A 24,550-nucleotide genomic window follows, 5' to 3' on the forward strand; every position below is an offset into this window, starting at 1 on the left:
AATTATACACAATTCTTAATAACTACATAGAGGAAATAACATTTGACCCCTTTACACAGTGTCCAAAATTCCTAACAAATTAGAGCCGTGTCAACAGACCTCAAGTGGCGATACTTAGCCTGCTCCATCTGAGGCGCGGGTTGTGCGAGGGTCCGTTCATTATTCATTCATTCATTTATTTAGTCGAGGACAAATTGTCACTACAGATAAACTATGAACTGTGTTAGTATAACTGCTAAAAATATATAATAAATGTTGATATTTATGAACATAAAAATGTAGTTTTTATACGTTTTATAATGTGAATAATTGAATAACTTTTGCAAATCTCACCTCATGGGACCATGGCTGGGCTGACCATTTAAATTTCAAACACGTGCATTTACTATAACTTGAAAAAAAATGTGGTCAAATTTTTCTATGTAATTTTATAAACCATTATAATTAATAATTGTCTACTTTTTACACCATATTAGGGGCCACTAATGCGCTAAATCATTCACATTTATTGTTTCATGTTATTTTTGATGAGTCAACAGCACTATGCGTCCATTACAAAAACATTACTGGAATCTTCATGCAGTCTGTGAATGTAAACGTGCCATTTTGTTTTTCATTTCCTGCGTCAACACCGGCTGAGCGGCCGGTGTGAACGTCGTCACGTCTTGGGCAACGTGTCTTCTGTGACCCTACAGCCCACAAACCATCTTTAAAAGTTCAACTTCCTTCACATTCGTGCTGCAGTTACAGCTGGATACGGGGATCTTTTCATTATAACGTGTCTCCTCGCGTCCCTCATTCGCGTCTCAGCTCCTCACAGTGAGGAGTTTAATTCATCAGATGTCACTACTCATGACGCACATCATCTCAACTGTCAAATATGCAGAAGTCTGTTATCGATATGTGGTAATTATTGAGTAACATTTTAAATTTAAACTTAAAATTCAGTCATAGAATTAATTAACACTTTACACTGTTACTTAATAATTTCTACATATTGATAGCTGGAAGGAAAACACCTGATAACTGCTCCAGTGTTTTATCATTTGATTATAGATATATAGCAGCGACTGACTGTCACAGAATAAGACACAAATAGACAATTTAAACTCGTTAATTACTGAAAGAACAGAACAGACGTAAAGGAGCAATAAAAACAGCTGTAGCCTGCAGAATATGTTTAAATAAAATGTTGCTTATTTAGTTTGTGAAAGTCTTACGTCATTTTCAGACTCAGGATGATTTTATAGGAGGCACGCAGCTGTGTGACGTCATATTTTCCTGAAGGAGCTGAGACTTCGCTTACTTGAAACAAAATTAGAAAGGAGAAGACTTTTGGCTTATGAAGAAAAATGATAAAGTTACATGAGCGATTTTTGTGATTGATTCAATTCAGTCATTTTCATTTTATAAATAAATACGATCAGCTGCTGTTGGTGCTTTCATTGCTGTTCTGCAGGTTGTTTTCCTGATCAGCTGTATTACACAACAGCCCGACTGTTTATTGCCCCGTCAGATTATCTGACCAATCATTAAACACATTGGATCAAAGGGGTGTTGCCGTCCGGTAAAACACTTCCGCGTAGGATACACCTGTGTTTCCTCACTCTAAGCTCCTCCAGGAGGTTCCTCTCTCCTCGCTCCTCGTCTCCTGCAGGTGCTTTTAAGGGATTGGAAGGAAGGAAGGTCGGTTTCTGGGTCACGGAGGAGAGAGGAAGCATAGAGTTAATGTAATGAAAAGCACCGATACTTGCACTGCTCAGGTAGATGTAGGCATTGTGTCCTCAATGGTAACAGTTCTAAAGTTCAAGTTAACAGGCGAGATGGAGACAGTCCAAAGATCCCTTTCATTATCTAAGAGAATGGGATCTTACTTATGGGAAACATCCAGACGTGACACACTGTTTATGTTGTATTTTTAGAACAAATCAGGTTTTCTTTAAATAAGCAGATTATTCCACAAACTTTGCCACTTGCAGCAGCAATGACACATGGTGCCGTTATAAAACACTTTTTTGTTTTGGGAGTCTTTCTAAAAGGTAAGAGAAAGATGTTACATTAGTCATTTTTACTACTGAAATTGAAAGCACCGTGTAGGATTCCTGTGTATTTTAAACTCCAACCCCAAGTGAATATTTTGAGAAGAAACATATGAAATCCTGCTGATTTATTCTTGTTTTCCACATTCAAAGTGTGACAGGTGAATGTTTCTTGCTGATGACAATTTTTATTTACAGCAAACTAAGACAAAAAAGCAACATGTGTAATTTATTAGAAATGTAACTAAGATAAGTTTTCTCTGTTTTCAACATCTGTGTTCATCACAACCAACCAGCAACACATTTATGAGTTAACATGAAGTTTAAAGTGACTCAAACTCTTTTCCACTTTTAACATCACTGTTCAGTCTCTATAATAAAGTTTAGTACTTTACCTGCAGCCTGTCCTACTTTGAAAAGCAAAACTATATTTGCTGAAATAAATCATATTTTATCACTGAGTTGCAGTTTCACCATTACATTATAAATCATTTTGAGCAGTTAAATATCAATTTATAACAGAAATTGTGTTGAAATGTTCACATCAAACTAAAGTTCACACACAGCTTAAACCCCATATTTCTTTTCCTCCATGCAGGTTTAACAGCTGTGATACAAACACAGCAGACTGTGATGGCAGCAGTAGGAGAAGATGTCCATCTCAGCTGTCAGCTCATGCAGTCTAGAGATGTTGTTCAGGTCACATGGATGAAACTTTTACCTGAGGGGAAGAAGAAGAATCTTGCGTCCTACAACAAATACTTTGGGCAAGGAGTGAGCACTGATTTTCAGGGGAAAGTGGAGTTTAAAGATGCTGGACTGCAGAACTGCTCCATAGTTATCAGGAAGGTGATGGAGCAGGATGAAGGCTGCTATCTCTGTTTGTTTAACACGTATCCTGATGGTTCTCTGACAGGCAGAACCTGCCTCCAACTCTATGGTGAGCTCCTTTCTTCACTTTTTGAAGACATATTCATGGTGAATTACAGTTTTAACTTGTTTCACATTGCTGGTAGTTAGAAATGATGGCTGTTAAATTGTCTGCTTGCCGTCATTTTGCCATGAAATACAATACTTCACACCACTAAAAGCATGTTGTACATACTCTGCATTTCACACACTTTGCATCCAACTGTCATAAAAGTTAATGTCATGATATTTAAATTATATTATAATTATGTCAGATTCCTCAATTTGTGAAATGAAATGTAGGAATCAGAGACAACTGCTCATCATAATGTCCAAGAACCCAAACATTTCTTAAAATACTTGTTTTATTCAGTCTAAAGCTCAAATATATTTGATTTATAATGTTATAAAACAGGAAATCAGCAAACTAGTTGATTTTTTTAACAACTTGCTCCATTTTTTAATGTGTTGTCTTTGCAGAGCTGCATGAACCCATTCTACAAATCAGAGAATCAAACTCTACTGAAGAGACAGTTGTGTCCTGCTCGGCCACAGGTCGTCCTGCTCCCACAGTAACTCTGAATGTCCCACAACAAGACCTCTACTTCTCTCACAACAGCACAGTCAGTGTCACCAACACCAACGGTACAGTCACCGTCACCACTACAGCTGTGCTGTCTGGTTTCCATGGAAACGGTGCACAAGTTAGATGTGCAGCACGACTGCTCTCAGTCCCTGAAATTCAGGTGTTTAAGACGATTCCTGCTGATGGTGAGAAAAACTTCCAAAACCACAGATTTATAGATTAATTATCACTTTGTGATTCTGATATTTGTTTTTCTTTCTTCAGGTTTTAATGATGAATCTGGATCTGATGAGAGTAAGTTAACCTTAAAGTTGTCTCAAGTCAAAATTCACATTTAAACTGTAGTTGCTTTATGAATGTTTAGTGTTTCATATCACATGTTTTCCTCTTTTTCTCATAGATTTCACTTTGATCGTTACATTGATCACAACAGTGGTCGTTGTTTCTGTTGCTGTAGTCGTCACTGTCCTGCTCAGACATAAACATAAGAACAGGTAATTTCAACTTTCAACTCAATATCTGTCTTGTTGTGATACCAGTGTCTCACAGTTAATATGGTAATAATTTATTGATATTAAGAGGAAACACAGAGCTTAAAGAATCTATACAGACAACACCTATAAATAAATAATATATAAATGTTCTTAAATCCTTCATTCTGTCACACAGGGACGATGAGGAGACGGAGCTGACACAAGAACCAATGATGACCGAGACCCCGATGAGTAATACAATTTCATAATGATTCACTTGTTTATATTTATTATTAATTGCTTCTTCAGAAAATTATTTAATCTGTCTTCTCTTTGTCTGTTATGGTTAGGGTTAAGGTTACTATTTAAGTTCCTTTCTGTCTCTATATCTCTCTAACTAATGTGTTATTTATACATGAAGCTGATTCTGATGCACTTTACTCTTCATGGTCCATTGTGTACTCATAGTCAGCCTGTTTATCCACATGACTGTTAACTGTCAGAGTCATTCAGTGATAGAAATGTGTATGACGTATTGTAATAATGTGAGTGGAAACTGACTCATGTCTTGTTTTTATCTGAAGGTGAATCTGGAGAACGAACAGATCAGGAAACGGTCACCTGAGAAGAAAGATCCAAAAGAGGAGAAACCAGAACCATCATCTTCCACAGTTAGACGTCTGTTTAATGACAAATAACCTACAAGACTGTAGTTTCAATATGATGTCAGTCGGACTTGAACAAAGCTGTATCAAAGCATGTGTTGTTAAAATGTTCAGACATTGTAACAGAATCAAAAAGTGTCCTGAACAAGATGAATCTCTCATCTTATATCTCCAGATCAAAAAGATTAATGTACACAGAGATTTTGATATTTTTGTACTATTTTTTTTACCATATTTTTATAACATATTAGGCTTTTTAAGACAAAATAAATAATTGAATGTTTTCTTTGACTTTGTTTCTCTTCTTTCTTGCTGTTTGTTGGGACTTTAAACTCTACCAAGTATTTTGTAACATCTATAATATAATTCTGATATATTGTTTTACACCAATTTATTGTTGCCTCATCAATTTTTTAAGTAAAATGTGTATAACTTTTGGTTTTGTCCCTTGCACTGTTTACTGCTTCTTTTTTTTCAGATTGTTTTTTTTTGTATAAAATGAATTTTGCCAGAGACGATATTACACTGAATGTTTTATGTATGAATGTAAGTTGTCACTATATGTGTTTGTGTGTCACAACTACTGTCTCAGTTCTGCTCATTTAGTCCTTTCTGTCTCTGTCTCAGCCTCCAGCCTCCTTCTTACTTCTCCAGACCTCTTGCATTGACATTGAACCTTTCATTCTCTGCCATTCATCACCTGACCACCAGGTGGCCTCAGACTTCTTCACTGGTCTGCTCACCTGTTCTCACCTGTTTGCCTGATAACTTGAACTTTGAACTGTTAAAGTGCCTTTACCTGATGTGATGTTGTTGCTCCTCCTGACTGGCTTCTGATAAGCGGATTGTTTCTTTTCTTCATGGGTAAGAGAGAGATGTTACAGTAGTCTGTACTTTTACAGAAGTCATTTTTCTGCTAAAATTGAAGCACCGTGGAGGATTCCTGTGTATTTTTAACTCTAATCTAAACTAAATGTTTTGAGAAGAAATATTGAATCCTGCTGATTTATTCTTGTTTTCCACATTCAAAGTGCGACATGTGAATGTTTCTTGCTGGTGAAATGAGGTGGGAAAAAAGAAAAGAGCTTTCAGAAGAAAAGTCTCTTTTATTTATGTGTCCTGCCTCGTTGTCTGCCTCCATCCTCTTTGCCTTGTACACACACCCGTGACCCTCAGTGTGGCGTTAAAACCTGACACTTTGCACGAAACACAGGATCTTCCGCAAAAAAAAGAAAGAAAGAAACCGGATGTCACCGAATTGTTTCTTTGCTCCGTGGGACACTTAGAGACCAGTACACTGTTTTATATTACATTTTAAAGACAAATTTATGTATGTTATATGTAGGACTATATCTATTCTAGTGATGGTAATGTTGATGATATTAACATTACGAGTTAACGTTTGGGTGACACTTCAAGAGGACACAGAACCATCACAAACAAACGGAGTTAAACGAGAAAAAGGGAGGACAGACAGGAGGACGTGGACGTTGTGTGAACTGTCTTGGAAAATTAGACAAGGTAAGCATTACTTTTGTCTGTAAATGTGTCAATATATTTTGTAATTCTATTGTTTTTCTCTGCGGGGACAAGACGATCTGAATAAATATTTGCAAAGATGACTGCAAAACAGAAATTATTTGGAGTAAAGACCTAAGAGTCCTCCAAAATCTACCTGCATGGCTTGGACACGTTTTATGCTGTCATCCCATTTGCTTAATTTTTCTCTGACGCGACAACTGTAGAGCCAGAATTGGTCAGTAAATGGTCACTGCGGTTCCCTTCATGTGATTATTTATGACCATAAATTGCTTTTTGTCTTTACAGTGAAACCAACAGAGATCAGTGTAGTTGATTTGAAACTTACAGCGATGATGACACAAGCTGCAGTCATGAAAATCTTTTTTGTTTTGGGAGTCTTTTCAAAAGGTAAGAGAGAGATGTTACAGTAGTCTGTACTTTTACAGAAGTCATTTTTCTGCTGAAATTGAAAGCACCCTGGAGGATTCCTGTGTATTTTTACTTCTAATCCAAAGTGAATGTTTTGTGAAGAAATATTGAATCCTGCTAATTTATTCTTGTTTCCCACATTAAAAGTGCGACAGTTGAATGTTTTTTGCTGCTGACAGTTTTTATTTACAGCAAACTAAGACAAAAAAGCAACATTTCCATTCATGCATTAGTGCATAAGAGGATTTTGTTTCGTTTTTCAGGACTAGTGTTGAACTGCTGATCACACAGATGGTAAAGGAGGGAAGAAACTGTAATAGAGGCCCTGAAGTAGAAATCTATAACAGAAACTGTGTTGAAATGTTCACATCAACCTTAAGTTCACACACAGCTTAAACACCATATTTCTTTTCCTCCATGCAGGTTTAACAGCTGTGATACAAACACAGCAGACTGTGATGGCAGCAGTAGGAGAAGATGTCCATCTCAGCTGTCAGCTCATGGAGTCTAAAGATGTTGTTCAGGTCACATGGCAGAAACTTTCACCTGAGGGGAAGGAGAAGAATCTTGGCAGCTGCAACAAAGACTTGGAGCCAACAGTGAATGCTGGTTTTCAGGATAAAGTGGAGTTTAAAGATACTGGACTGCAGAACTGCTCCATAGTTATCAGGAAGGTGATGGAGCAGGATGAAGGCTGCTATCTCTGTTTGTTTAACACGTATCCTGATGGTTCTCTGACAGGAAGAACCTGCCTCCAACTCTATGGTGAGCTCCTCTCTTCACTTTTGAAGACATATTTGTGGTGAATTACAGTTTTAACTTGTTTCAAATTGATGGCAGTTAGAAATGATGGCTGTTAAATTGTCTGTTTGCTGTCATTTTGTCACGAAATATAAATACTTCACATCACTAAAAGCATGTTGTACATACTCTGCATTTCACACACTTTGCATCCAAGTGTCATAAAAGTTAATGTCATGATATTTCAGTAATATTATTATTATATCAGATTCCTCAATTTGTGAAATGAAATGTAGGAAACAGAGACAACTGCTCATCATAATGTCCAAGAACCCAAAGATTTCTTAAAATGCTTGTTTTATTCTGTCTAAAGCCCAAATATATTTGATTTATAATGTTATAAAACAGAGGAAATCAGCAAACTAGTTGACTTGCTCCATGTGATATTTCTTTAATGTTTGTCTTTGCAGAGCTGCATGAACCCATTCTACAAATCAGAGAATCAAACTCTACTGAAGAGACAGTTGTGTCCTGCTCGGCCACAGGTCGTCCTGCTCCCACAGTAACTCTGAATGTCCCACAACAAGACCTCTACTTCTCTCACAACAGCACAGTCAGTGTCACCAACACCAACGCTACAGTCACCGTCACCACTACAGCTGTGCTGTCTGGTTTCCATGGAAACGGTGCACTGGTTGGATGTGCAGCACGACTGCTCTCAGTCCCTGAAATTCAGGTGTTTAAGATGATTCCTGCAGTCAAACGATCATCTACTGATGGTGAGAAACACTTCCAAAACCACCAATTTATAGATTCATAATTACTTTATGATTCTGATGTTTTTGTTTCTTTTTCACTGAACTGTGATTCAGATAATGTTCACATGGTCTCCTGTCACTAACATCCATTTCCCATTTGATAGTTGCATCATGAATGTTGTTCCATATGACAAATGTTCCTCTTTTTCTCAGATTCCACTGTGATCATTGTGTTTGTTGTGTTGGCCTGTGGTTGTGTTGCTGCAGTCATCGCTGTCCTGCTTAAACGAAAATATAACAACAGGTAAGTCTTTCAGTCAATATCTATTGTAATACTTGTGTCTGAGTTAATATTGAAATGAATGTTTGTTCAGCTTTAACTTTTCTTAAATTCTTCAGTTCTTCACACAGGGACTCAGAGATGAATGAGATGAAGCGGAGCAACAATTACAGACACTTATGAGTAACACACTTTCATACTATCATCATTCACTTGCATGTGTTTATCATGTATTCCTAATTATTTCTGATCAGCCTCCATCCTGTTGTGTATTGTCACTTATTCTGATTCTCACTAACTTGCCTCTTTGTCAAATCATTTTTATTTTTGTAGCCCAAAGTTGCAAATTTGTCTCAGAGAGTTTTACAATCAGTACAAAACATGTTCTCTTTTTTGGACCAATGAGTACTTGTTTTATTAAAGAAATACGATACGTGAAGTGATGCAAACATGTATTAATGTGCTTTTTTCAGGCGCATTCAGACAACGGACGTTTGAAGATTTGAAGGTTCAAGGAAGTTACATTTGACAACAAGGAGACGAAATTTATTAGATCACCAGTTGTAAATGTATGAGGTGGAACACTTTAAACTATTTGATATATATTTGTTTATATATTTCTAAAAAAGAAACAATCTTTGAAGAGTTCTTTATTTTCATATGAAAACTTTGACTTTGAGAAGCATTTGGATGATTTTAAGCTCAGCTAGAACTACTCTCATTCCACTTTGACCAGTAAATGTTATATATCAGTCATGTGCAAATCAAACCACCTTTCTTTGTTTTATTTTGTTTGAATTATTAACTTGTTTTTTTCATGTGAAAATGTTGTATATAACACATTTAGTGATGCGTCTTTTTGTTTTTCCTCTGTTTCTGTCATTTGTGTAGATCAAAATTTGTTGCCACTGGAACATAATTTAATATCTTCAAATAAAAATTCTGTTTTTATGAATCTTCATGTCTAGAAGTAGTTTTTGGTTGAATCAAGAGTGTTATCATAAGGTTATAGAGCTATGACAAGAAGCTGTGATGATTTATTCTCTTATTAAAAGGTAAAACTGCAACTATCAAACCCTCATACTGTGGTTAATACTGTGAGGTAAAACGGTTGGATGTGATTGCGCAACATGGACACCAGAGGTCCCACTGACCTCAAATGTACTGATGAAGAGTTGAGGCGTTTTGAGAGATCAGGGAGTGAAATGAGGCAGCAGGAAGTCAACACTGATCGGTCGTAGTTTTATGTAGTAACCATGGATTATTCTGCTCCAGTTTCACATTACCTGTAACACAGGAACACCTCACAGACTGGGAACCAAGCTTGTTTTTGGGGGACTATCATCTGTCCGCAGGTAAATTTAATTTCTGTTTCTCCATGGTGAGGACTAGGTCTGAAACTTATTTTTATTATTGAAACATCTGTTGATTATTTTCTCAGTTTATCATTTTCTCCATGAAATGTCAAAAAACCCAAAAACATTTAGTTTAATATCAGATATATTCACATTTATGAAGCTGGAACCAGTGAATTTTTTGCACTTGTGCTGAAATTGATCAATTAATCTACTAATCAGTGCAGCTGTAAAAACTGCATTATTCTGCATTATTAAAGACATTTCCATAATCGTCAAACTGGATTATGTAATTCCAGTATTAAACACATTTCCCCTGGAAAATTATCATGTCAAAGCTGATGTCTTTGTAAGAAATGAATTCATGTGAAACTGTATTTCTTTAATGTTTTGTCTTTGCAGAGCTGCATGAACCCATTCTACAAATCAGAGAATCAAACTCTACTGAAGAGACAGTTGTGTCCTGCTCGGCCACAGGTCGTCCTGCTCCCACAGTAACTCTGAATGTCCCACAACAAGACCTCTACTTCTCTCACAACAGCACAGTCAGTGTCACCAACACCAACGGTACAGTCACCATCACCACTATAGCTGTGCTGTCTGGTTTCTATGGAAACGATGCACAAGTTGGATGTGCAGCACAACTGCTCTCAGTCCCTGAAATTCAGGTGTTTAAGACAATTTCTGCAGTGAAACGATCATCTGCTGATGGTGAGAAACACTTCCAAAACCACAGATTTATAAACTGATTATCACTTTATGACTCTGATTAGGTTTCATTTTTCAGGTTTTGATGATGAATCTGGATCCGATAAGTGTAAGTTAAACTTAAAGTTGTCTCAAGTCAAAATTCACATTTAAACTGTAGTTGCTTTATGAATGTTTAGTGTTCATATCACATGTTTTCCTCTTTTTCTCATAGATTTCACTTTGATCGTTACATTGATCACAGCAGTGGTCGTTGTTTGTGTTGCTGTAGTTGTCACTGTCGTCATATGTAAATATAAGAACAGGTAATTTCAACTTTCATCTCAATATCTGTCTTGTTGTGATACCAGTGTCTCACAGTTAATATGGTAATAATTTATTGACATTAAGAGGAAACACAGAGCTTAAAGAATCTATACAGACAACACCTATAAATAAATAATATATAAATGTTCTTAAATCCTTCATTCTGTCACACAGGGACGATGAGGAGATGGAGATGACACAAGAACCAATGATGACCAAGACCCTGATAAGTAAGACAATTTCATAATTATTCACTTGTTTATATTTATTATTAATTGCTTCTTCAGAAAATTATTTAATCTGTCTTCTCTTTGTCTGTTATGGTTAGGGTTAGGGTTAGTATTTAAGTTCCTTTCTGTCTCTATATCTCTCTAACTAATGTGTTATTTATACATGAAGCTGATTCTGATGCACTTTACTCTTCATGGTCCATTGTGTACTCATAGTCAGCCTGTTTATCCACATAACTGTTAACTGTCAGAGTAATTCATTGATAGAAATATGTATGATGTATTGTAATAATGTGAGTGGAAACTGACTCATGTCTTGTTTTTATCTGAAGGTGAATCTGGAGAACGAACAGATCAGGGAACGGTCACCAGAGAAGAAAGATCCAAAAGAGGAGAAACCAGAACCATCATCTTCTACAGTTAAAAGTCTATTTAGTGACAAATAATCTACAAGACTGTAGTTTTAATACAAAGTCAGTCAGACTTGAACAAAGCTGCATCAAATCATGTGTTGTTAAAATGTTCAGACATTGTAACAGAATCAAAAAGTGTCCTGAACAAGATGAATCTCTCATCTTATATCTCCAGATCGAAAAGATTAATGTACACAGAGGTTTTGATGTTTTTGTATTATTTTTTACCATATTTTTGTCATAACATTTTAAACTTTTTAAGACAAAATAAATAATTGAATGTTTTCTTTGACTTTGTTTCTCTTCTTTCTTGCTGTTTGTTGGGACTTTAAACTCTACCAAGTATTTTGTAACATCTATAATATAATTCTGATATATTGTTTTACACCAATTTATTGTTGTCTCATCAGTTTTTAAAGTAAAATGGTTATAACTTTTGGTTTTGTCCCTTGCACTGTTTACTGCTTATTTTCTTTTTAGCATTCTTTATAAAATGAATTTTGCCAAAGATGAAATTAAACTAAATGTAAATAATGAATGTGTATTATTCCTGGAAAAATGGAGTTTTTTCTATAAAACTATCTTTTCTACTTTGTATTTGTCTTTTTATGTAAATATTTTTATATGTATATTTATATATATGTTTATTCAACTTGGTGTTAGATGTGTTTTTGTGTCACAACTACTGTCTCAGTCCTGCTCATTTAGTCCTTTCTGTCTCTGTCTCAGCCTCCAGCCTCCTTCTTACTTCTCCAGACCTCTTGCATTGACATTGAACCTTTCATTCTCTGCCATTCATCACCTGACCACCAGGTGGCCTCAGACTTCTCCACTGGTCTGCTCACCTGTTCTCACCTGTTTGCCTGATAACTTGAACTTTGAACTGTTAAAGTGCCTTTACCTGATGTGATGTTGTTGTTCCTCCTGACTGGCTTCTGTTAAGCGGATTGTTTCTTTTCTTCAGGGGACACTTTCAGATGTAACACACTGTTTATACCGTATTTTTTGAACAAATCAGCATTTCATAAAGAAGTTTGTTCAACAAACTTTGCCACTTGCAGCAACAATGACACACAGTGTCTTTCTAAAAGGTAAGAGAGAGATGTTACAGTAGTCTGTACTTTTACAGAAGTCACTTTTTCTGCTGAAATTGAAAGCACCGTGGAGGATTCCTGTGTATTTTTAAGTCTAACACCAAGTTGGATGTGCAGCACGACTGCTCTCAGTCCCTGAAATTCAGGTGTTTAAGACTATTTCTGCAGTGAAATGATCATCTGCTGATGGTGAGAAACACTTCCAAAACCACAGATTTATAAACTGATTATCACTTTATGACTCTGATTAGGTTTCATTTTTCAGGTTATAATGATGAATCTGGATCCATTAAGAGTAAGTTAAACTTAAAGTTGTCTCAAGTCAAAATTCACATTTAAACTGTAGTTGCTTTATGAATGTTTAGTGTTTATATCACATGTTTTCCTCTTTTTCTCATAGATTTCACTTTGATCGTTACATTGATCACAGCAGTGGTCGTTGTTTGTGTTGCTGTAGTCGTCACTGTCCTGCTCAGACATAAACACAAGAACAGGTCATTTCAACTTTCAACTCAATATCTGTCTTGTTGTGATACCAGTGTCTCACAGTTAATATGGTAATAATTTATTGACATTAAGAAAATACACAGAGCTTAAAGAATCTATACAGACAACACCTATAAATAAATAATATATAAATGTTCTTAAATCCTTCAGTCTGTCACACAGGGACGCTGAGGAGACCAATCAAAGACCCTTCTCCAGACTAAGACAATTTCATAATTACAGTTGTAAACAAAAGTTTGGGCACCCCTTAACAAATTACATATTGTGGTGATTTTTTTAATAGAAAAGATGTAAACAGCTTCTCTAGGATATGGATCATATAACACAATATTTTGGGCAAACATTAGATACTTTTTATGCATAAATTGAAAAAAAAAATAAAATTAAAACATTATTGTGGCATGTGAAAAAGTTTGGATGGCGTGATGTTTGCTTTCAGAATTTGCTGGTATTTAGTTGAATCCACTCTTCACCTGTGCTGTGTTTACTGTGCCACTGGCAGCAACACACACAAGCATGATAGATCCATCTCCATCCTTAACAGCTGGCAAGGTGTTCTTTTCATGAAATGCTGCTCCTTGTTTTCTCCAAACATGCCTTTACTGATTGTGGCTAGAAAGTTTTATTTGAACTTCATCGGTCCACAGCACTTCTTTCCAAAACCCATCAGGCCTTTGTGCAAGTTCTGTTGCAAACTTTTGATGTTGGATTTGATGATGAGGACACAGGTCAGGTTTTCTTCTACTGACTCCTCCATGAAGGTCTTGTTTGTGCATCGCTGCACAGCCGAATGGTGCACCACCACTCTTGAGTTTGCTAAATCTTCCTGCAGGTTTTTGCAGTGAAATGGGGTTTTTGATTTGCCTTTATGACCAGCATATGAGCAGTTCTCTTTGAGTTTTTTCTTCAAGCCTTTCTTCCAAGTCTCATCTTGACCCCCACAGTTCCCCTAAATTGCCATCTCTTAATTACATTTCACACTGTGGAAACTGCAAGCTTTGCTATCTTTATGTAGCCTTCTCCTGCATTGTGGGCATCAATAACTTTCATTTTCAGAGTCTTACACAGCTGCTTAAAGGAACTCATGGCTGCTGAGTGTTGGTACAAGGTTTGAAGACTCAGAGTATTTGTAAAGCTTTGAAACTGGAACCAGCTGACATTTGTTGACAACTCTCAGGCCTGACAAGCCGATTAAGGTCTTGGGGACCTTGTAAAAAGAATCTGAGACTTTTGAACTCTGAGGGTGTCCAAACATTTACACATGCCCCAATTATGTTTGTATTATTTTTCATCTGGTATGCATTAATGTTAGCTGAAAATATTGTGTTTTATGTTCCATATCCTAGAGAGACTGTTTACATCTTTTCAATTAAAAAAATCACCAAAATATGTTATTTGTCGAGGGTTGTTCAAACTTTTGTTTACAATTGTATTCACTTGTACATATTCATTATTAATTGCTTCTTCAGAAGATGATATGAAGCTGATTCTGATGCACTTTACTCTTCATGGTCCATTGTGTACTCTTAGTCAGCCTCTTTATCCACATAACTGTTAACTGTCAGAGTCATTCAGTGATAGAACTGTGTTCATAAAAGCCCAGCAGCGCCCCCTGCAGTTTGCAAAGAGAAGTGAAAAAGCTTACAGCACCTGGTATTCCCAGGCGGTCTCCCATCCAAGTACGAACCAGGCCCGACCCTGCTTGGCTTCCGAGATCAGACGAGATCGGGCGTGTTCAGGGTGGTATGGCCGTGAGCGAAGGTAACGCAGACAAACTAGTCTTTTATTGATGTCCCGACCCCCATCTGTGTGGGTTTATGTAGTGAAAGACATACGTGTATTTTCTGAGCAGGAACCTCTAATTACACTGATACAATCCCCCAACATTAACAAGAATGATAAAGACTGTGTGTTATATAATAATGTCTACAGATAACATATAAACAGAAGAATACATGATGTTACATCATGTATAAATAGTGTGTGTGTGTGTGTGTGTGTGTGTGTGTGTGTGTGTGTGTGTGTGTGTGTGTGTGTGTGTGTGTGTGTGTGTCTGTGTGTCTGTGTGTGTGTGTGTTTCTCTCGCTTACGGCCATACCACCCTGAACACGCCCGTTCTCGTCTGATCTCGGAAGCTGAAGATGTTGCACTGTTATATTAAATAAATAAAAGAATAAAGTCATGTGAATGCAGTTTCTTTATCACAGGTGTGAATGCTTTGGAGATCCATTGAATGTAACCCTTTCAGCACATCACTGACACCTTGTGGTCTTCACATGAGCCTTGTTACAGTTTTTTTCTGATTGTTTAGGCACTATCTTTAAAACTACAGGCTATTTAACCACAAAACCTTACAGCAAACCAGCAAAACATTATACATCTCTCGCAAAAGCAAACAATTCTTGCAAAACTCCTCAAACTGTTTTAAAAAATAGTGTTTTTGCATTAATACAGTAACAAAACCATAATAAGCACATGAAGCACAAACTACACACTGATGGTATAAATGAAAAACACTTGTGGCTTTTGCTTTTTCTGTGTGCAGGGCAGCAGTTTGCAATAAAGTTTTGTCATACATGTAGTAAACACGCGTAAAGGTGTCGCCTGTAGTGTCGCATCCACTCCTGACATGACTCTCTGTCCAATATTGGCCTCCATTGTTGTCCAAACCAAATGTTTACCTATGGCCTATTTATATTGTTCAAGATCTGATTTGTAAGTGAACTCATTATCTAAAAGTGTTTTCATTGTGGAAAGGCAACTGTCAAAATAGTGCAATGTAGAGACCAATGTTTACAGTTTTGCTAGAAGTGTGTTAATAAACTGCAAACTGAGTGTAAAGCAGAGAACGTGTTTTCAGTTTGGCACACTTGGTAAATGCATTGATTACAAGTGTTAATGGTTTCAGACATAGTGCTTCAAGAATCACTGTTAGTGTTTAAGCATTCAGAAAAAAACTGTAAACTCCGTCATTAGCAAGATTTAAATGATGAAAGTGAAAGAGAAAGTTTACAGTGTTTGAGGGAGTGAGAAGTTTAGTGTGGAGTAGTTTTAAGATACCGATGTGATCAGAAACTGAAGAATCTGTTGTGACATTTGTCCTTTTATCCACTTGGATCTGCTTCATGCAGTATAGAAGGAAATGTGAAAGCATCTTTGTGAAGTCTGGACTTCATTTGCAAGTGAACACCTGCAGACCAGACAAATAGATAAAACACAATAATGCAGCAGATATTTGGATTCAGCTGGAAAATGCATAACTAGTAACATTAATAAAAGCTCACAGGCACACATACAGTATATGAGATGGGACCATTATTATTATTAGTTAGATTTCTGTTGACAAGTAACATGTCTGCAGTGTGAAAGACTAACATACTTACAATGTTAGATGTCATACTGTCACTCGACCTGCAGAGGGAGTCAAAGCTTAATGGGTCACTGCTACCTCTGATGGCTCTGCCTTTAAAGGACACGTTCACAATTTTTCAAGTTTGTTCTAAAACAATAGCCAGATGCAAAAATGATCATTGTCACATTTTTCAGTTCTACTTCTGTGTAAAAATGTATTTAAAAGTTTATTTGATGCTAATATGAAGCTCCAGCCACCACAATTAGTCAAATCAAGTCAATATCTTTCAAAGTTACAGTCTTTTTAGTGTGAAATTCCTTCTTTATGTTACTAAACTCCCACTGCAGCTGAGCAGGAAAACATTATGTGGAGACACAAAGAGGGAATTTGCTTTATTTGATTAACTCAGTCGGCTGAAACTTTGTATAAACTGCAGATAAACTTTTAAATACATGTTTGCTCAAAACGTGGACTGGATGAACATGTCATGGTTCTGTCCCAGTCTGGCTCTATGTCCCTCCACCAGTCCACCAGATGACCTCTGACTTTTTCCCTGTTTGTGAACTGGACTTAGTGGGAGAAGGCCCTTATACAGGAAATTGGAGTTTGTTTTCACACTACTTGTTTTCTTAAGGAAATGTGACTGAGGACTGTTGCTTGCTACACACTGACCCTCCTAGAAACTAAGTGCAAAAGTGAACTGAAACTCAGAACAACAGTTTATTTTTGTTGTTACATGCAGCCTTAATATGCAGACCACTCTGCTTGACAGATTTATTGGTTCATGTTTCTGTCAACAGTGATTTATGTTTCTAGTCTTTAAGGTAAAGGTTTCTAGGTTTGCAATGTGATGCTGAAGTTTATTTGCTGTGTTTTCTAAGTGTGACTTGTGTATTTAAGTTATATTCATGTGTATGTTGGGTTTTCAGTTGTTTTTTTCTTCTGTGCTCCCAGCCTGCTCTTCCCTCCACACCTGCCCTGCATCAGTCTCGTTGGCTCTGCCCTGCTCCCTGTGTTTTCTCCAGCCAATCAGCTTCTTACCTGTTCTCCTGTTCATCTCCTCACTCCCTTCACTTGAGTTTCTCTGCCCCACCTGCACCTCATCTCCTGGTTAGTTCTGTTAGTATTTTGAGTCCTGGTTTTCAGTTTTAGTGTGTTTGGATCCTTTGTTCAGTTCAGTTCTCTTCAGTACACTGAACACTTTACAGACTTTATTGAACACTGATGCACATTTTCACGCTTTGTCCTTGTTGCTCTTTTTAAAAGTGAGCACATTCAACTGGTCTTTTTGAAGAGTCGACACACAGTCCGGCCTTCATTCCTTTGAAGAATACAGTACCACTTTGTCAAAGTCTTCAGAGTTAGGTGTTGTCGGACATGTAGTCACGTTGATGAGCTTATTCTAAAATAATTAGAAATGGTTGATTGTCAGAGTTGTTCTGTTTCAATTCTTTTGGATCATGACTTGCTGTGTGTGTCTTATATTGCTTTTGGATATAGTTCTTCTGAATGAGTTATCATCTGGTTGCTAAAGAAGAAACAGAAATTGTGGGAGAAATGTTGATTTGAATACAGGGACAGTCTGGAATCACAGTTATGCAGATGTGTTCTTGGAGTGATGAACTTGTATATTTTGTATAATTTACTTACATATCTTGAATACAGAGCTGGCTGTGACCCATATCTGTTCAGATATGATTCCTGTGAGTACTCTTTATTCAAATCAGAGTAAGGTTTCATCCTCCAGGTATCAAACTCATTCTCAATAAGCTTTAAAGCTGTTTCACTGTTGAGCACCTTACATGGTTAATCTAATATTATTGTGTCATCTGTTCCATCAAGATAATGACTGTAACACTGTTTTATAACAAAATAAAGTACTGATGATGTAAATATTTGTGAGTATAACTATAATGATATATAAGTCTTAGTTAGTTGGAGTAAGACCCAAACTTAAACTATGTTCCTTGGTCATGTAATCTTTTATGTTGTGTTATTAGTCTGTAATTTACACTCTTTCCTGTCTCTTAGTCTCATGATCATATTGTACAACAACCTGTTACGCAGCTTCCAAACTGAAAGAAAAAGTAAAAGGAGAATATGGAGTCACAAGAGTCATGCAGACGTGTTCTTGGTTTGGTGAACTGTCACCAGGACATTTTCTATAACTGAGACACCACGTTGTTATCATTTTATTACATAAAAAGGATTTAATATTGTACGATTATACACATATTACACATGCTGGATTTAACAGCAGTTGTTTTGTCAAGTGATATTTCAAAGGTCAAGAATGAGTTTACAATCTGAAATTTTAAGCCAATATGGATGAGAAGTCCTTAAGGTGCAGGACAGACAGGTTTCAGGAGGACGTGGCCGCGGTGTGAACTGTCTTGGAAAATTAGACAAGGTAAGCATGAGTTTTGTTGTAATGTCAATATATTCTATAATTCTATTGTTTTTCTCTGCTGGGACAAGAAGATCTGAATAAATATTTGCATAGATGACTGCAAAACAGAAATTATTTGGAGTAAAAACCTAAGAGTCCCACAGTTAAATATGTAGACAGTTTCGCATGTTGTGTTAAGTATCTAAAATATGTTCAATGTTTGACGTGCAGGGCTGTAAACCTCACAGCTATGTAAACATTTAAAAATAAGGGCGGTGTAGCTGAGTGTGCACATTTAGGCCAAAATCCACCTGCATGGCTTGGACACGTTTTATGCTGTCATCTCATTTGCTTATTTTTCGCTGACGTGACAACTGTAGAGCCAGAATTGGTCAGTAAATGGTCACTGCAGTTCCCTTAATGTGATTATTTATGACCATAGATAGCTTTTTGTCTTTACAATGAAACCAACAGAAATCAGTGTAGTTGAGTTCAAATTTGCAGCAATAATGACACAAGCTGCAGTCATGAAAATCTTTTTTGTTTTGGGAATCTTTTCAAAAGGTAAGAGAGAGATGTTACAGTAGTCTGTACTTTTACAGAAGTCATTTTTCTGCTGAAATTGAAAGCACCGTGGAGGATTCCTGTGTGTTTTACTTCTAATCCAAAGTGAATGTTTTGTGAAGAAATATTGAATCCTGCTAATTTATTCTTGTTTCCCACATTAAAAGTGCGACAGGTGAATGTTTCTTACTGGTGACAGTTTTTATTTACAGCAAACTAAGACAAAAAAGCAACATTTCCATTCATGCATTAGTGCATAAGAGGATTTTGTTTACTTTTTCAGGACTAGTGTTGAACTGCTGATCACCCAGATGGTAAAGGAGGGAAGTAGCTGTAATAGAGGCCCTGAAGTAGAAATCTATAACAGAAATTGTGCTGAAATGTTCACATCAACCTAAAGTTCACACACAGTTTAAACCCCATATTTCTTTTCCTCCATGCAGGTCTAACAGCTGTGATACAAACACAGCAGACTGTGATGGCAGCAGTAGGAGAAGATGTCCATCTCAGCTGTCAGCTCATGCAGTCTAGAGATGTTCTTCAGGTCACATGGCAGAAACTTTCACCTGATGGGAAGAAGAAGGATATTGGCAGCTACAACAAATACTTTGGAGAAACAGTGAATGATGGTTTTCAGGGGAAAGTGGAGTTTAAAGATGCTGGACTGCAGAACTGCTCCATAGTTATCAGGAAGGTGATGGAGCAGGATGAAGGCTGCTATCTCTGTTTGTTTAACACGTATCCTGAAGGTTCTCTGACAGGCAGAACCTGCCTCCAACTCTATGGTGAGCTCCTTTCTTCACTTTTGAAGACATATTTGTGGTGAATTACAGTTTCAACTTGTTTCACATTGATGGCAGTTAGAAATGATGGCTGTTAAATTGTCTGTTTGATGTCAGTTTGCCATGAAATGCAAATAATTCAAACCATTAAAAGCATGTTGTACATACTCTGCATTTCAAACATTTTGCATCCAACTGTTATAAAAGCTGATTTTTATTATATCCCAAATGTAAGAAGACAAGATGGTCATGATATTTAAATTATATTATCATTGTAACAAATTCCTCAGTTTGTGAAATGAAATGTACTTTAAGGCATAAAAATGAAAGATGCTGCCCTATTGTGCATTTTGTGCACAGGAAACAGAAGCAACTTATGTCACAATGACAAAGAACCCAAAGACTTCTTAAAATGCTTGTTTTATTCAGTCTAAAGCCCAAATATAGTTGATTTATAATGTTATAAAACAGCAACTTGCTCCATGTGATATTTTTTAAAGTTTTGTCTTTGCAGAGCTGCATGAACCCATTCTACAAATCAGAGAATCAAACTCTACTGAAGAGACAGTTGTGTCCTGCTCGGCCACAGGTCGTCCTGCTCCCACAGTAACTCTGAATGTCACACAACAAGACCTCTACTTCTCTCACAACAGCACAGTCAGTGTCACCAACACCAACGGTACAGTCACCGTCACCACTACAGCTGTGCTGTCTGGTTTCCATGGAAACGGTGCACTGGTTGGATGTACAGCAAGACTGCTCTCAGTCCCTGAAATTCAGGTGTTTAAGAAGATTCCTGCAGTGAAACCATCACCAACTGATGGTGAGAAACACTTCCAAAACCACATATTTATAGATTAATAATTATTTTATGATTCTGACGTTTTTGTTTTTTCCAGGTTTTGATGAAGAAAATGAATCTGATAACAGTGATTTAGTGAATATTCATGTGGTCTCCTGTCACTAACATCCACTTCCCACTTGATAGTTGCATTATGAATGTTGTTTCATATGACAAATGTTCCTCCTTTTCTCAGGTTCCACTGTGATCATTGTGTTTGTTGTGTTGGCCTGTGGTTGTGTTGCTGCAGTCATCGCTGTCCTGCCCTCATACTGTGGTTAATAATGTGAAGTAAAACGGTTGGATGCAATTGCGCAACATGGACACCAGAGGTCCCACTGACCTCAAATGTACTGACGAAGAGCTGAGGCGTCTTGAGAGATCAGGGAGTGAAATGAGGCAGTTGAAACTCGACGCTGGTCGGTCGTAGTTTTATGTAGTAATCATGGATTCTCCTCCTTTTCTCAGGTTCCACTGTGATCATTGTGTTTGTGGTATTGGCCTGTGGTTGTGTTGCTGCAGTCATCGCTGTCCTGCTTAAACGAAAATATAGCAACAGGTAAGTCTTTCAGTCAATATCTATTGTAATACTTGTGTCTGAGTTAATATTGAAATGAATGTTTGTTCAGCTTTAACTTTTCTTAAATCCTTCAGTTTGTCACACAGGGACTAAGAGATGAATGAGATGCCCAGAGCAACAATTACAAACATTTATGAGTAACACACTTTCATACTATCATTATTCACTTGCATATATTTATCATGTATTCCTAATTATTTCTGATCAGCCTCCATTCTGTTGTGTATTGTCACTTATTTTGATTCTCACTAACTTGCCTCTTTGTCAAATCAGTTTTATTTTTGTAGCCCAAAGTTGCAAATTTGTCTCAGAGAGTTTTACAATCAGTACAAAACATGTTTATTCACATTAAGAGGATACACAGACAGGCGTGTTGCAGCTGCAGGTGTTAGAAACATGATTGGTCATCCAGCCAATCTCAGCCATTTGAGTAACCCACCAGGCCAGGGAAGAGTAAAAGTTGAAGTACAGTAAAGTTAGGTTTGTGCATTCAGAAACTCCTATTACTTACCGCTGGCTGTGATAACATATTAGGGAATGACAGGTATTTAACTAGTTAGTAATGTAGAATTTTCTTTTGTAACTTTGTCTTATTATCTGATGCGTCAGCTCAGCTAACATTAGTCATTGAACAAACATGAAAAAAGCTATCCTAAATGCAAGCCAGGAGGCAAAATTAATTTGTAAAGTCACTTCTCTTGTGGTTTTTAAATAGTCATAGACAAAGACAAAGATGAAATTACACTGAATGTAAATAGTGAATGTGTATGATTCCTGTAAGACTACGTTTTTCTGTAAAACTATGAGCATTTAATTTATTTTTTCTTGATTACATATTAAATATTTCTGAACATGAATACTTTCTCATAATCTTCATTTCTCATCAAGCAGTGGTTTTGTTGCTTCCTCTTAACTTGGTGTTAGATTTTTTTGTGTTGAGTTAAAAAGAAATTTATAACAGGAACTGTGTTGACGTTTTCACATCAACCTAAAGTTCACACACAGCTTATACCCATATTTCTTTTCCTCCATGCAGGTCTAACAGCTCTGAGACAAACACAGCAGACTGTGATGACAATTCTGCCTTGTGATTCCACCACGTATTTTGTAAATTCTTGTTGATTTACACCAATTTATTCTTTCATACATCCATATTTTTCTAAAAATTTAAATAGATTCTGGTTTTGTTCTTTGCACTATTCTCTGCTGCTCATTTCCTTCTTTTTTATTTTTTGTCACACAAACCTTGTAGCAGCAGAGATGAAATTACAGATCATTGAATGTCAAAAAAAAAATAACATGCAACAAAATAAAGAAACCATCAGAGGAAAGCTCCAATCTAGTAATTTTCAAGATTGACATTTATTGATAGATCCTCAGATACATGTTAGACTTTGTGTGACATGAAACATTTTTCTCCTTCCTCTGTGATTTTTGGAAAGTGTTGGTTAAAACTGGTATTACTGCTACTGCTGCCACTGCTATTATGTCTTCTAATGCTAATGAAGACAACAATAAAGGAGCTATCAAATCTTCATTTTCTTTATAATGTCATTCATTCCAAACTGTGCCTCAATGTCTGCTGCAGATTTTTTTCATAAGCAATTTGACATCATGGCCGCTGGAGGTCGCTGTTTATACAGATTTACTGTGGAAGTGTTGAGACATGAAGTTACTAAATCCAGGATAGTCTATGTCAGAGCCATATAGAGATGTATACAACTGAATATGTGGCATTTTCATACAGTGTGGAAAAGTTTTCTTCTGTTCTCTGAAGCTAGTTGGTTACATTTGTCTCATTTACGGTCATTTACATAATACTTTCACTAATTACCCTTCTGAGCTTGTCTGCATAATGCTGACAACATAGCAGGAAGAGCATGATAGTCATACATTTCAAATATTGCCAATATTGACACTGACAAATTGTACATTCATCCAGTATGTGCAGTAAATGTATTGTTATAGCCCACAGGTAGGTATACACAGCAAAAGTCAGTAACTTCAATGTATGATTGTGCTAGTAATGCAGATTTATCTCCTTTATAGATAAGAAAAGTACCCTGCTGTCCACACTCATCCACATATTTATGACAGTTGGACATTTAAGCCAAATAACACTTTCAGTTATTTAGTTATTTAGTACTCAGCAGTGGAGGAGCTTCACGCACACTACTCTGCACTGTTTTTCCTTTTCTCCTTTTTCACCTGCTGAGAAGAATTTTTGGTGTTCAGACACCTCAACTCACCAGTGTGGTGAAATGACAAACAGCAACATTTTGATCCAAAACATAAAAAATGAAAAGGCTCATTTACATTGATCAATCATCACATCTCTGTTGAGCAGCTGATGAACTCGACACAAGATGACAAAAATCAGTGTTTTAAGTCTGTTTCCATTTGTTTAATGATTTGATGAATAATTACCACCAATGCACATACACAGAGAATAAAAATATTATAAAATGTATCAATTTAATGTTGTGATAAATTATCATTTTCATTTTTTAATTGTAGATTGTTTTGATCTGTCAATAATTAGTCCTCCTCATTCTTTATGCAAATTCTGCGTTTTAAATGCTCATTGAACATCATATCTTATGCTTCAAAGTTTGTTTTTTTTCTTCGTAGTGGCTAATTAAAAATAGATTTGAACAGATGAAAGAAAACAAGAACACCACAATGAGAAACAGATGAGAGCCAGAAAGCCCTCAGAGGGTCACACACACATAAGAAGGGGGCCTAATTTGTTGTGGTCTTGCAGACTGCAGACGGAAACTTGCTGCTTAATAAAATCATGTCAGTGTTTCTCATCTGTCACATCAGGTATCAGAATTACTGTAGCCTACAATTCATTACTTTATTATGATTTACCTGCAACAGAAACATTTACATCGCCAACATCGTATTACTCATAAATCCTTTCATCAAAATAGCATATAGGAAAGGATTATGTATATTTAACATATATAAATGTTTGTTTTTCAGCCTCTCACATCATATACAACAAAATATAAAAAAGGAAGAA

The 24,550-nt window shown here is 36.5% G+C and overlaps 2 protein-coding genes, 1 long non-coding RNA gene and 1 other non-coding gene across 7 annotated transcripts in view; 3 read left to right on the top strand and 1 right to left on the bottom strand.

Annotated features, from left to right (window-relative positions):
• Positions 1–22,806, top strand: part of LOC122976362 (OX-2 membrane glycoprotein-like) — a 49,198-nt gene extending 26,392 nt beyond the window's left edge. The window contains exons 1-5 of one of the 3 annotated variants that reach the window (XM_044344808.1): positions 2,642–2,979; positions 3,429–3,719; positions 3,799–3,828; positions 3,935–4,028; positions 10,945–11,032. In XM_044344808.1, coding sequence (XP_044200743.1) covers positions 2,673–2,979; positions 3,429–3,719; positions 3,799–3,828; positions 3,935–4,028; positions 10,945–11,017 — 795 coding nt within the window. In that variant the 5' untranslated portion in view covers positions 2,642–2,672 and the 3' untranslated portion in view covers positions 11,018–11,032. Of the gene's footprint in view, positions 1–2,641; positions 2,980–3,428; positions 3,720–3,798; positions 3,829–3,934; positions 4,029–10,944; positions 11,033–22,558 lie in introns of those variants that run through there. The other 2 variants (XM_044344807.1, XM_044344806.1) reach the window with 2 other exon arrangements.
• The window catches only part of LOC122976345 (OX-2 membrane glycoprotein-like), a 65,233-nt gene continuing 46,193 nt past the window's right edge, over positions 5,511–24,550 (top strand). Inside the window, exons 1-4 of one of the 2 annotated variants that reach the window (XM_044344783.1) lie at positions 5,939–6,193; positions 19,763–20,104; positions 20,616–20,924; positions 21,411–22,056. In XM_044344783.1, the coding sequence (XP_044200718.1) occupies positions 6,001–6,193; positions 19,763–20,104; positions 20,616–20,924; positions 21,411–21,505 (939 nt within the window). In that variant the 5' untranslated portion in view covers positions 5,939–6,000 and the 3' untranslated portion in view covers positions 21,506–22,056. Of the gene's footprint in view, positions 6,194–19,762; positions 20,105–20,615; positions 20,925–21,410; positions 22,057–24,550 lie in introns of those variants that run through there. The other variant, XM_044344782.1, reaches the window with a different exon arrangement.
• LOC122976400 lies at positions 10,415–10,764 on the top strand. The gene is made up of 3 exons (XR_006400929.1): positions 10,415–10,467; positions 10,544–10,573; positions 10,679–10,764. It is a non-coding gene; the product is annotated as an uncharacterized LOC122976400 (long non-coding RNA).
• On the bottom strand, positions 14,653–14,771 carry LOC122977973. The gene has a single exon (XR_006402186.1). It is a non-coding gene; the product is annotated as a 5S ribosomal RNA (ribosomal RNA).

This window comes from Thunnus albacares, chromosome 24 (genome assembly GCF_914725855.1).
Source record: "Thunnus albacares chromosome 24, fThuAlb1.1, whole genome shotgun sequence".
Lineage (NCBI taxonomy): Eukaryota > Metazoa > Chordata > Actinopteri > Scombriformes > Scombridae > Thunnus > Thunnus albacares.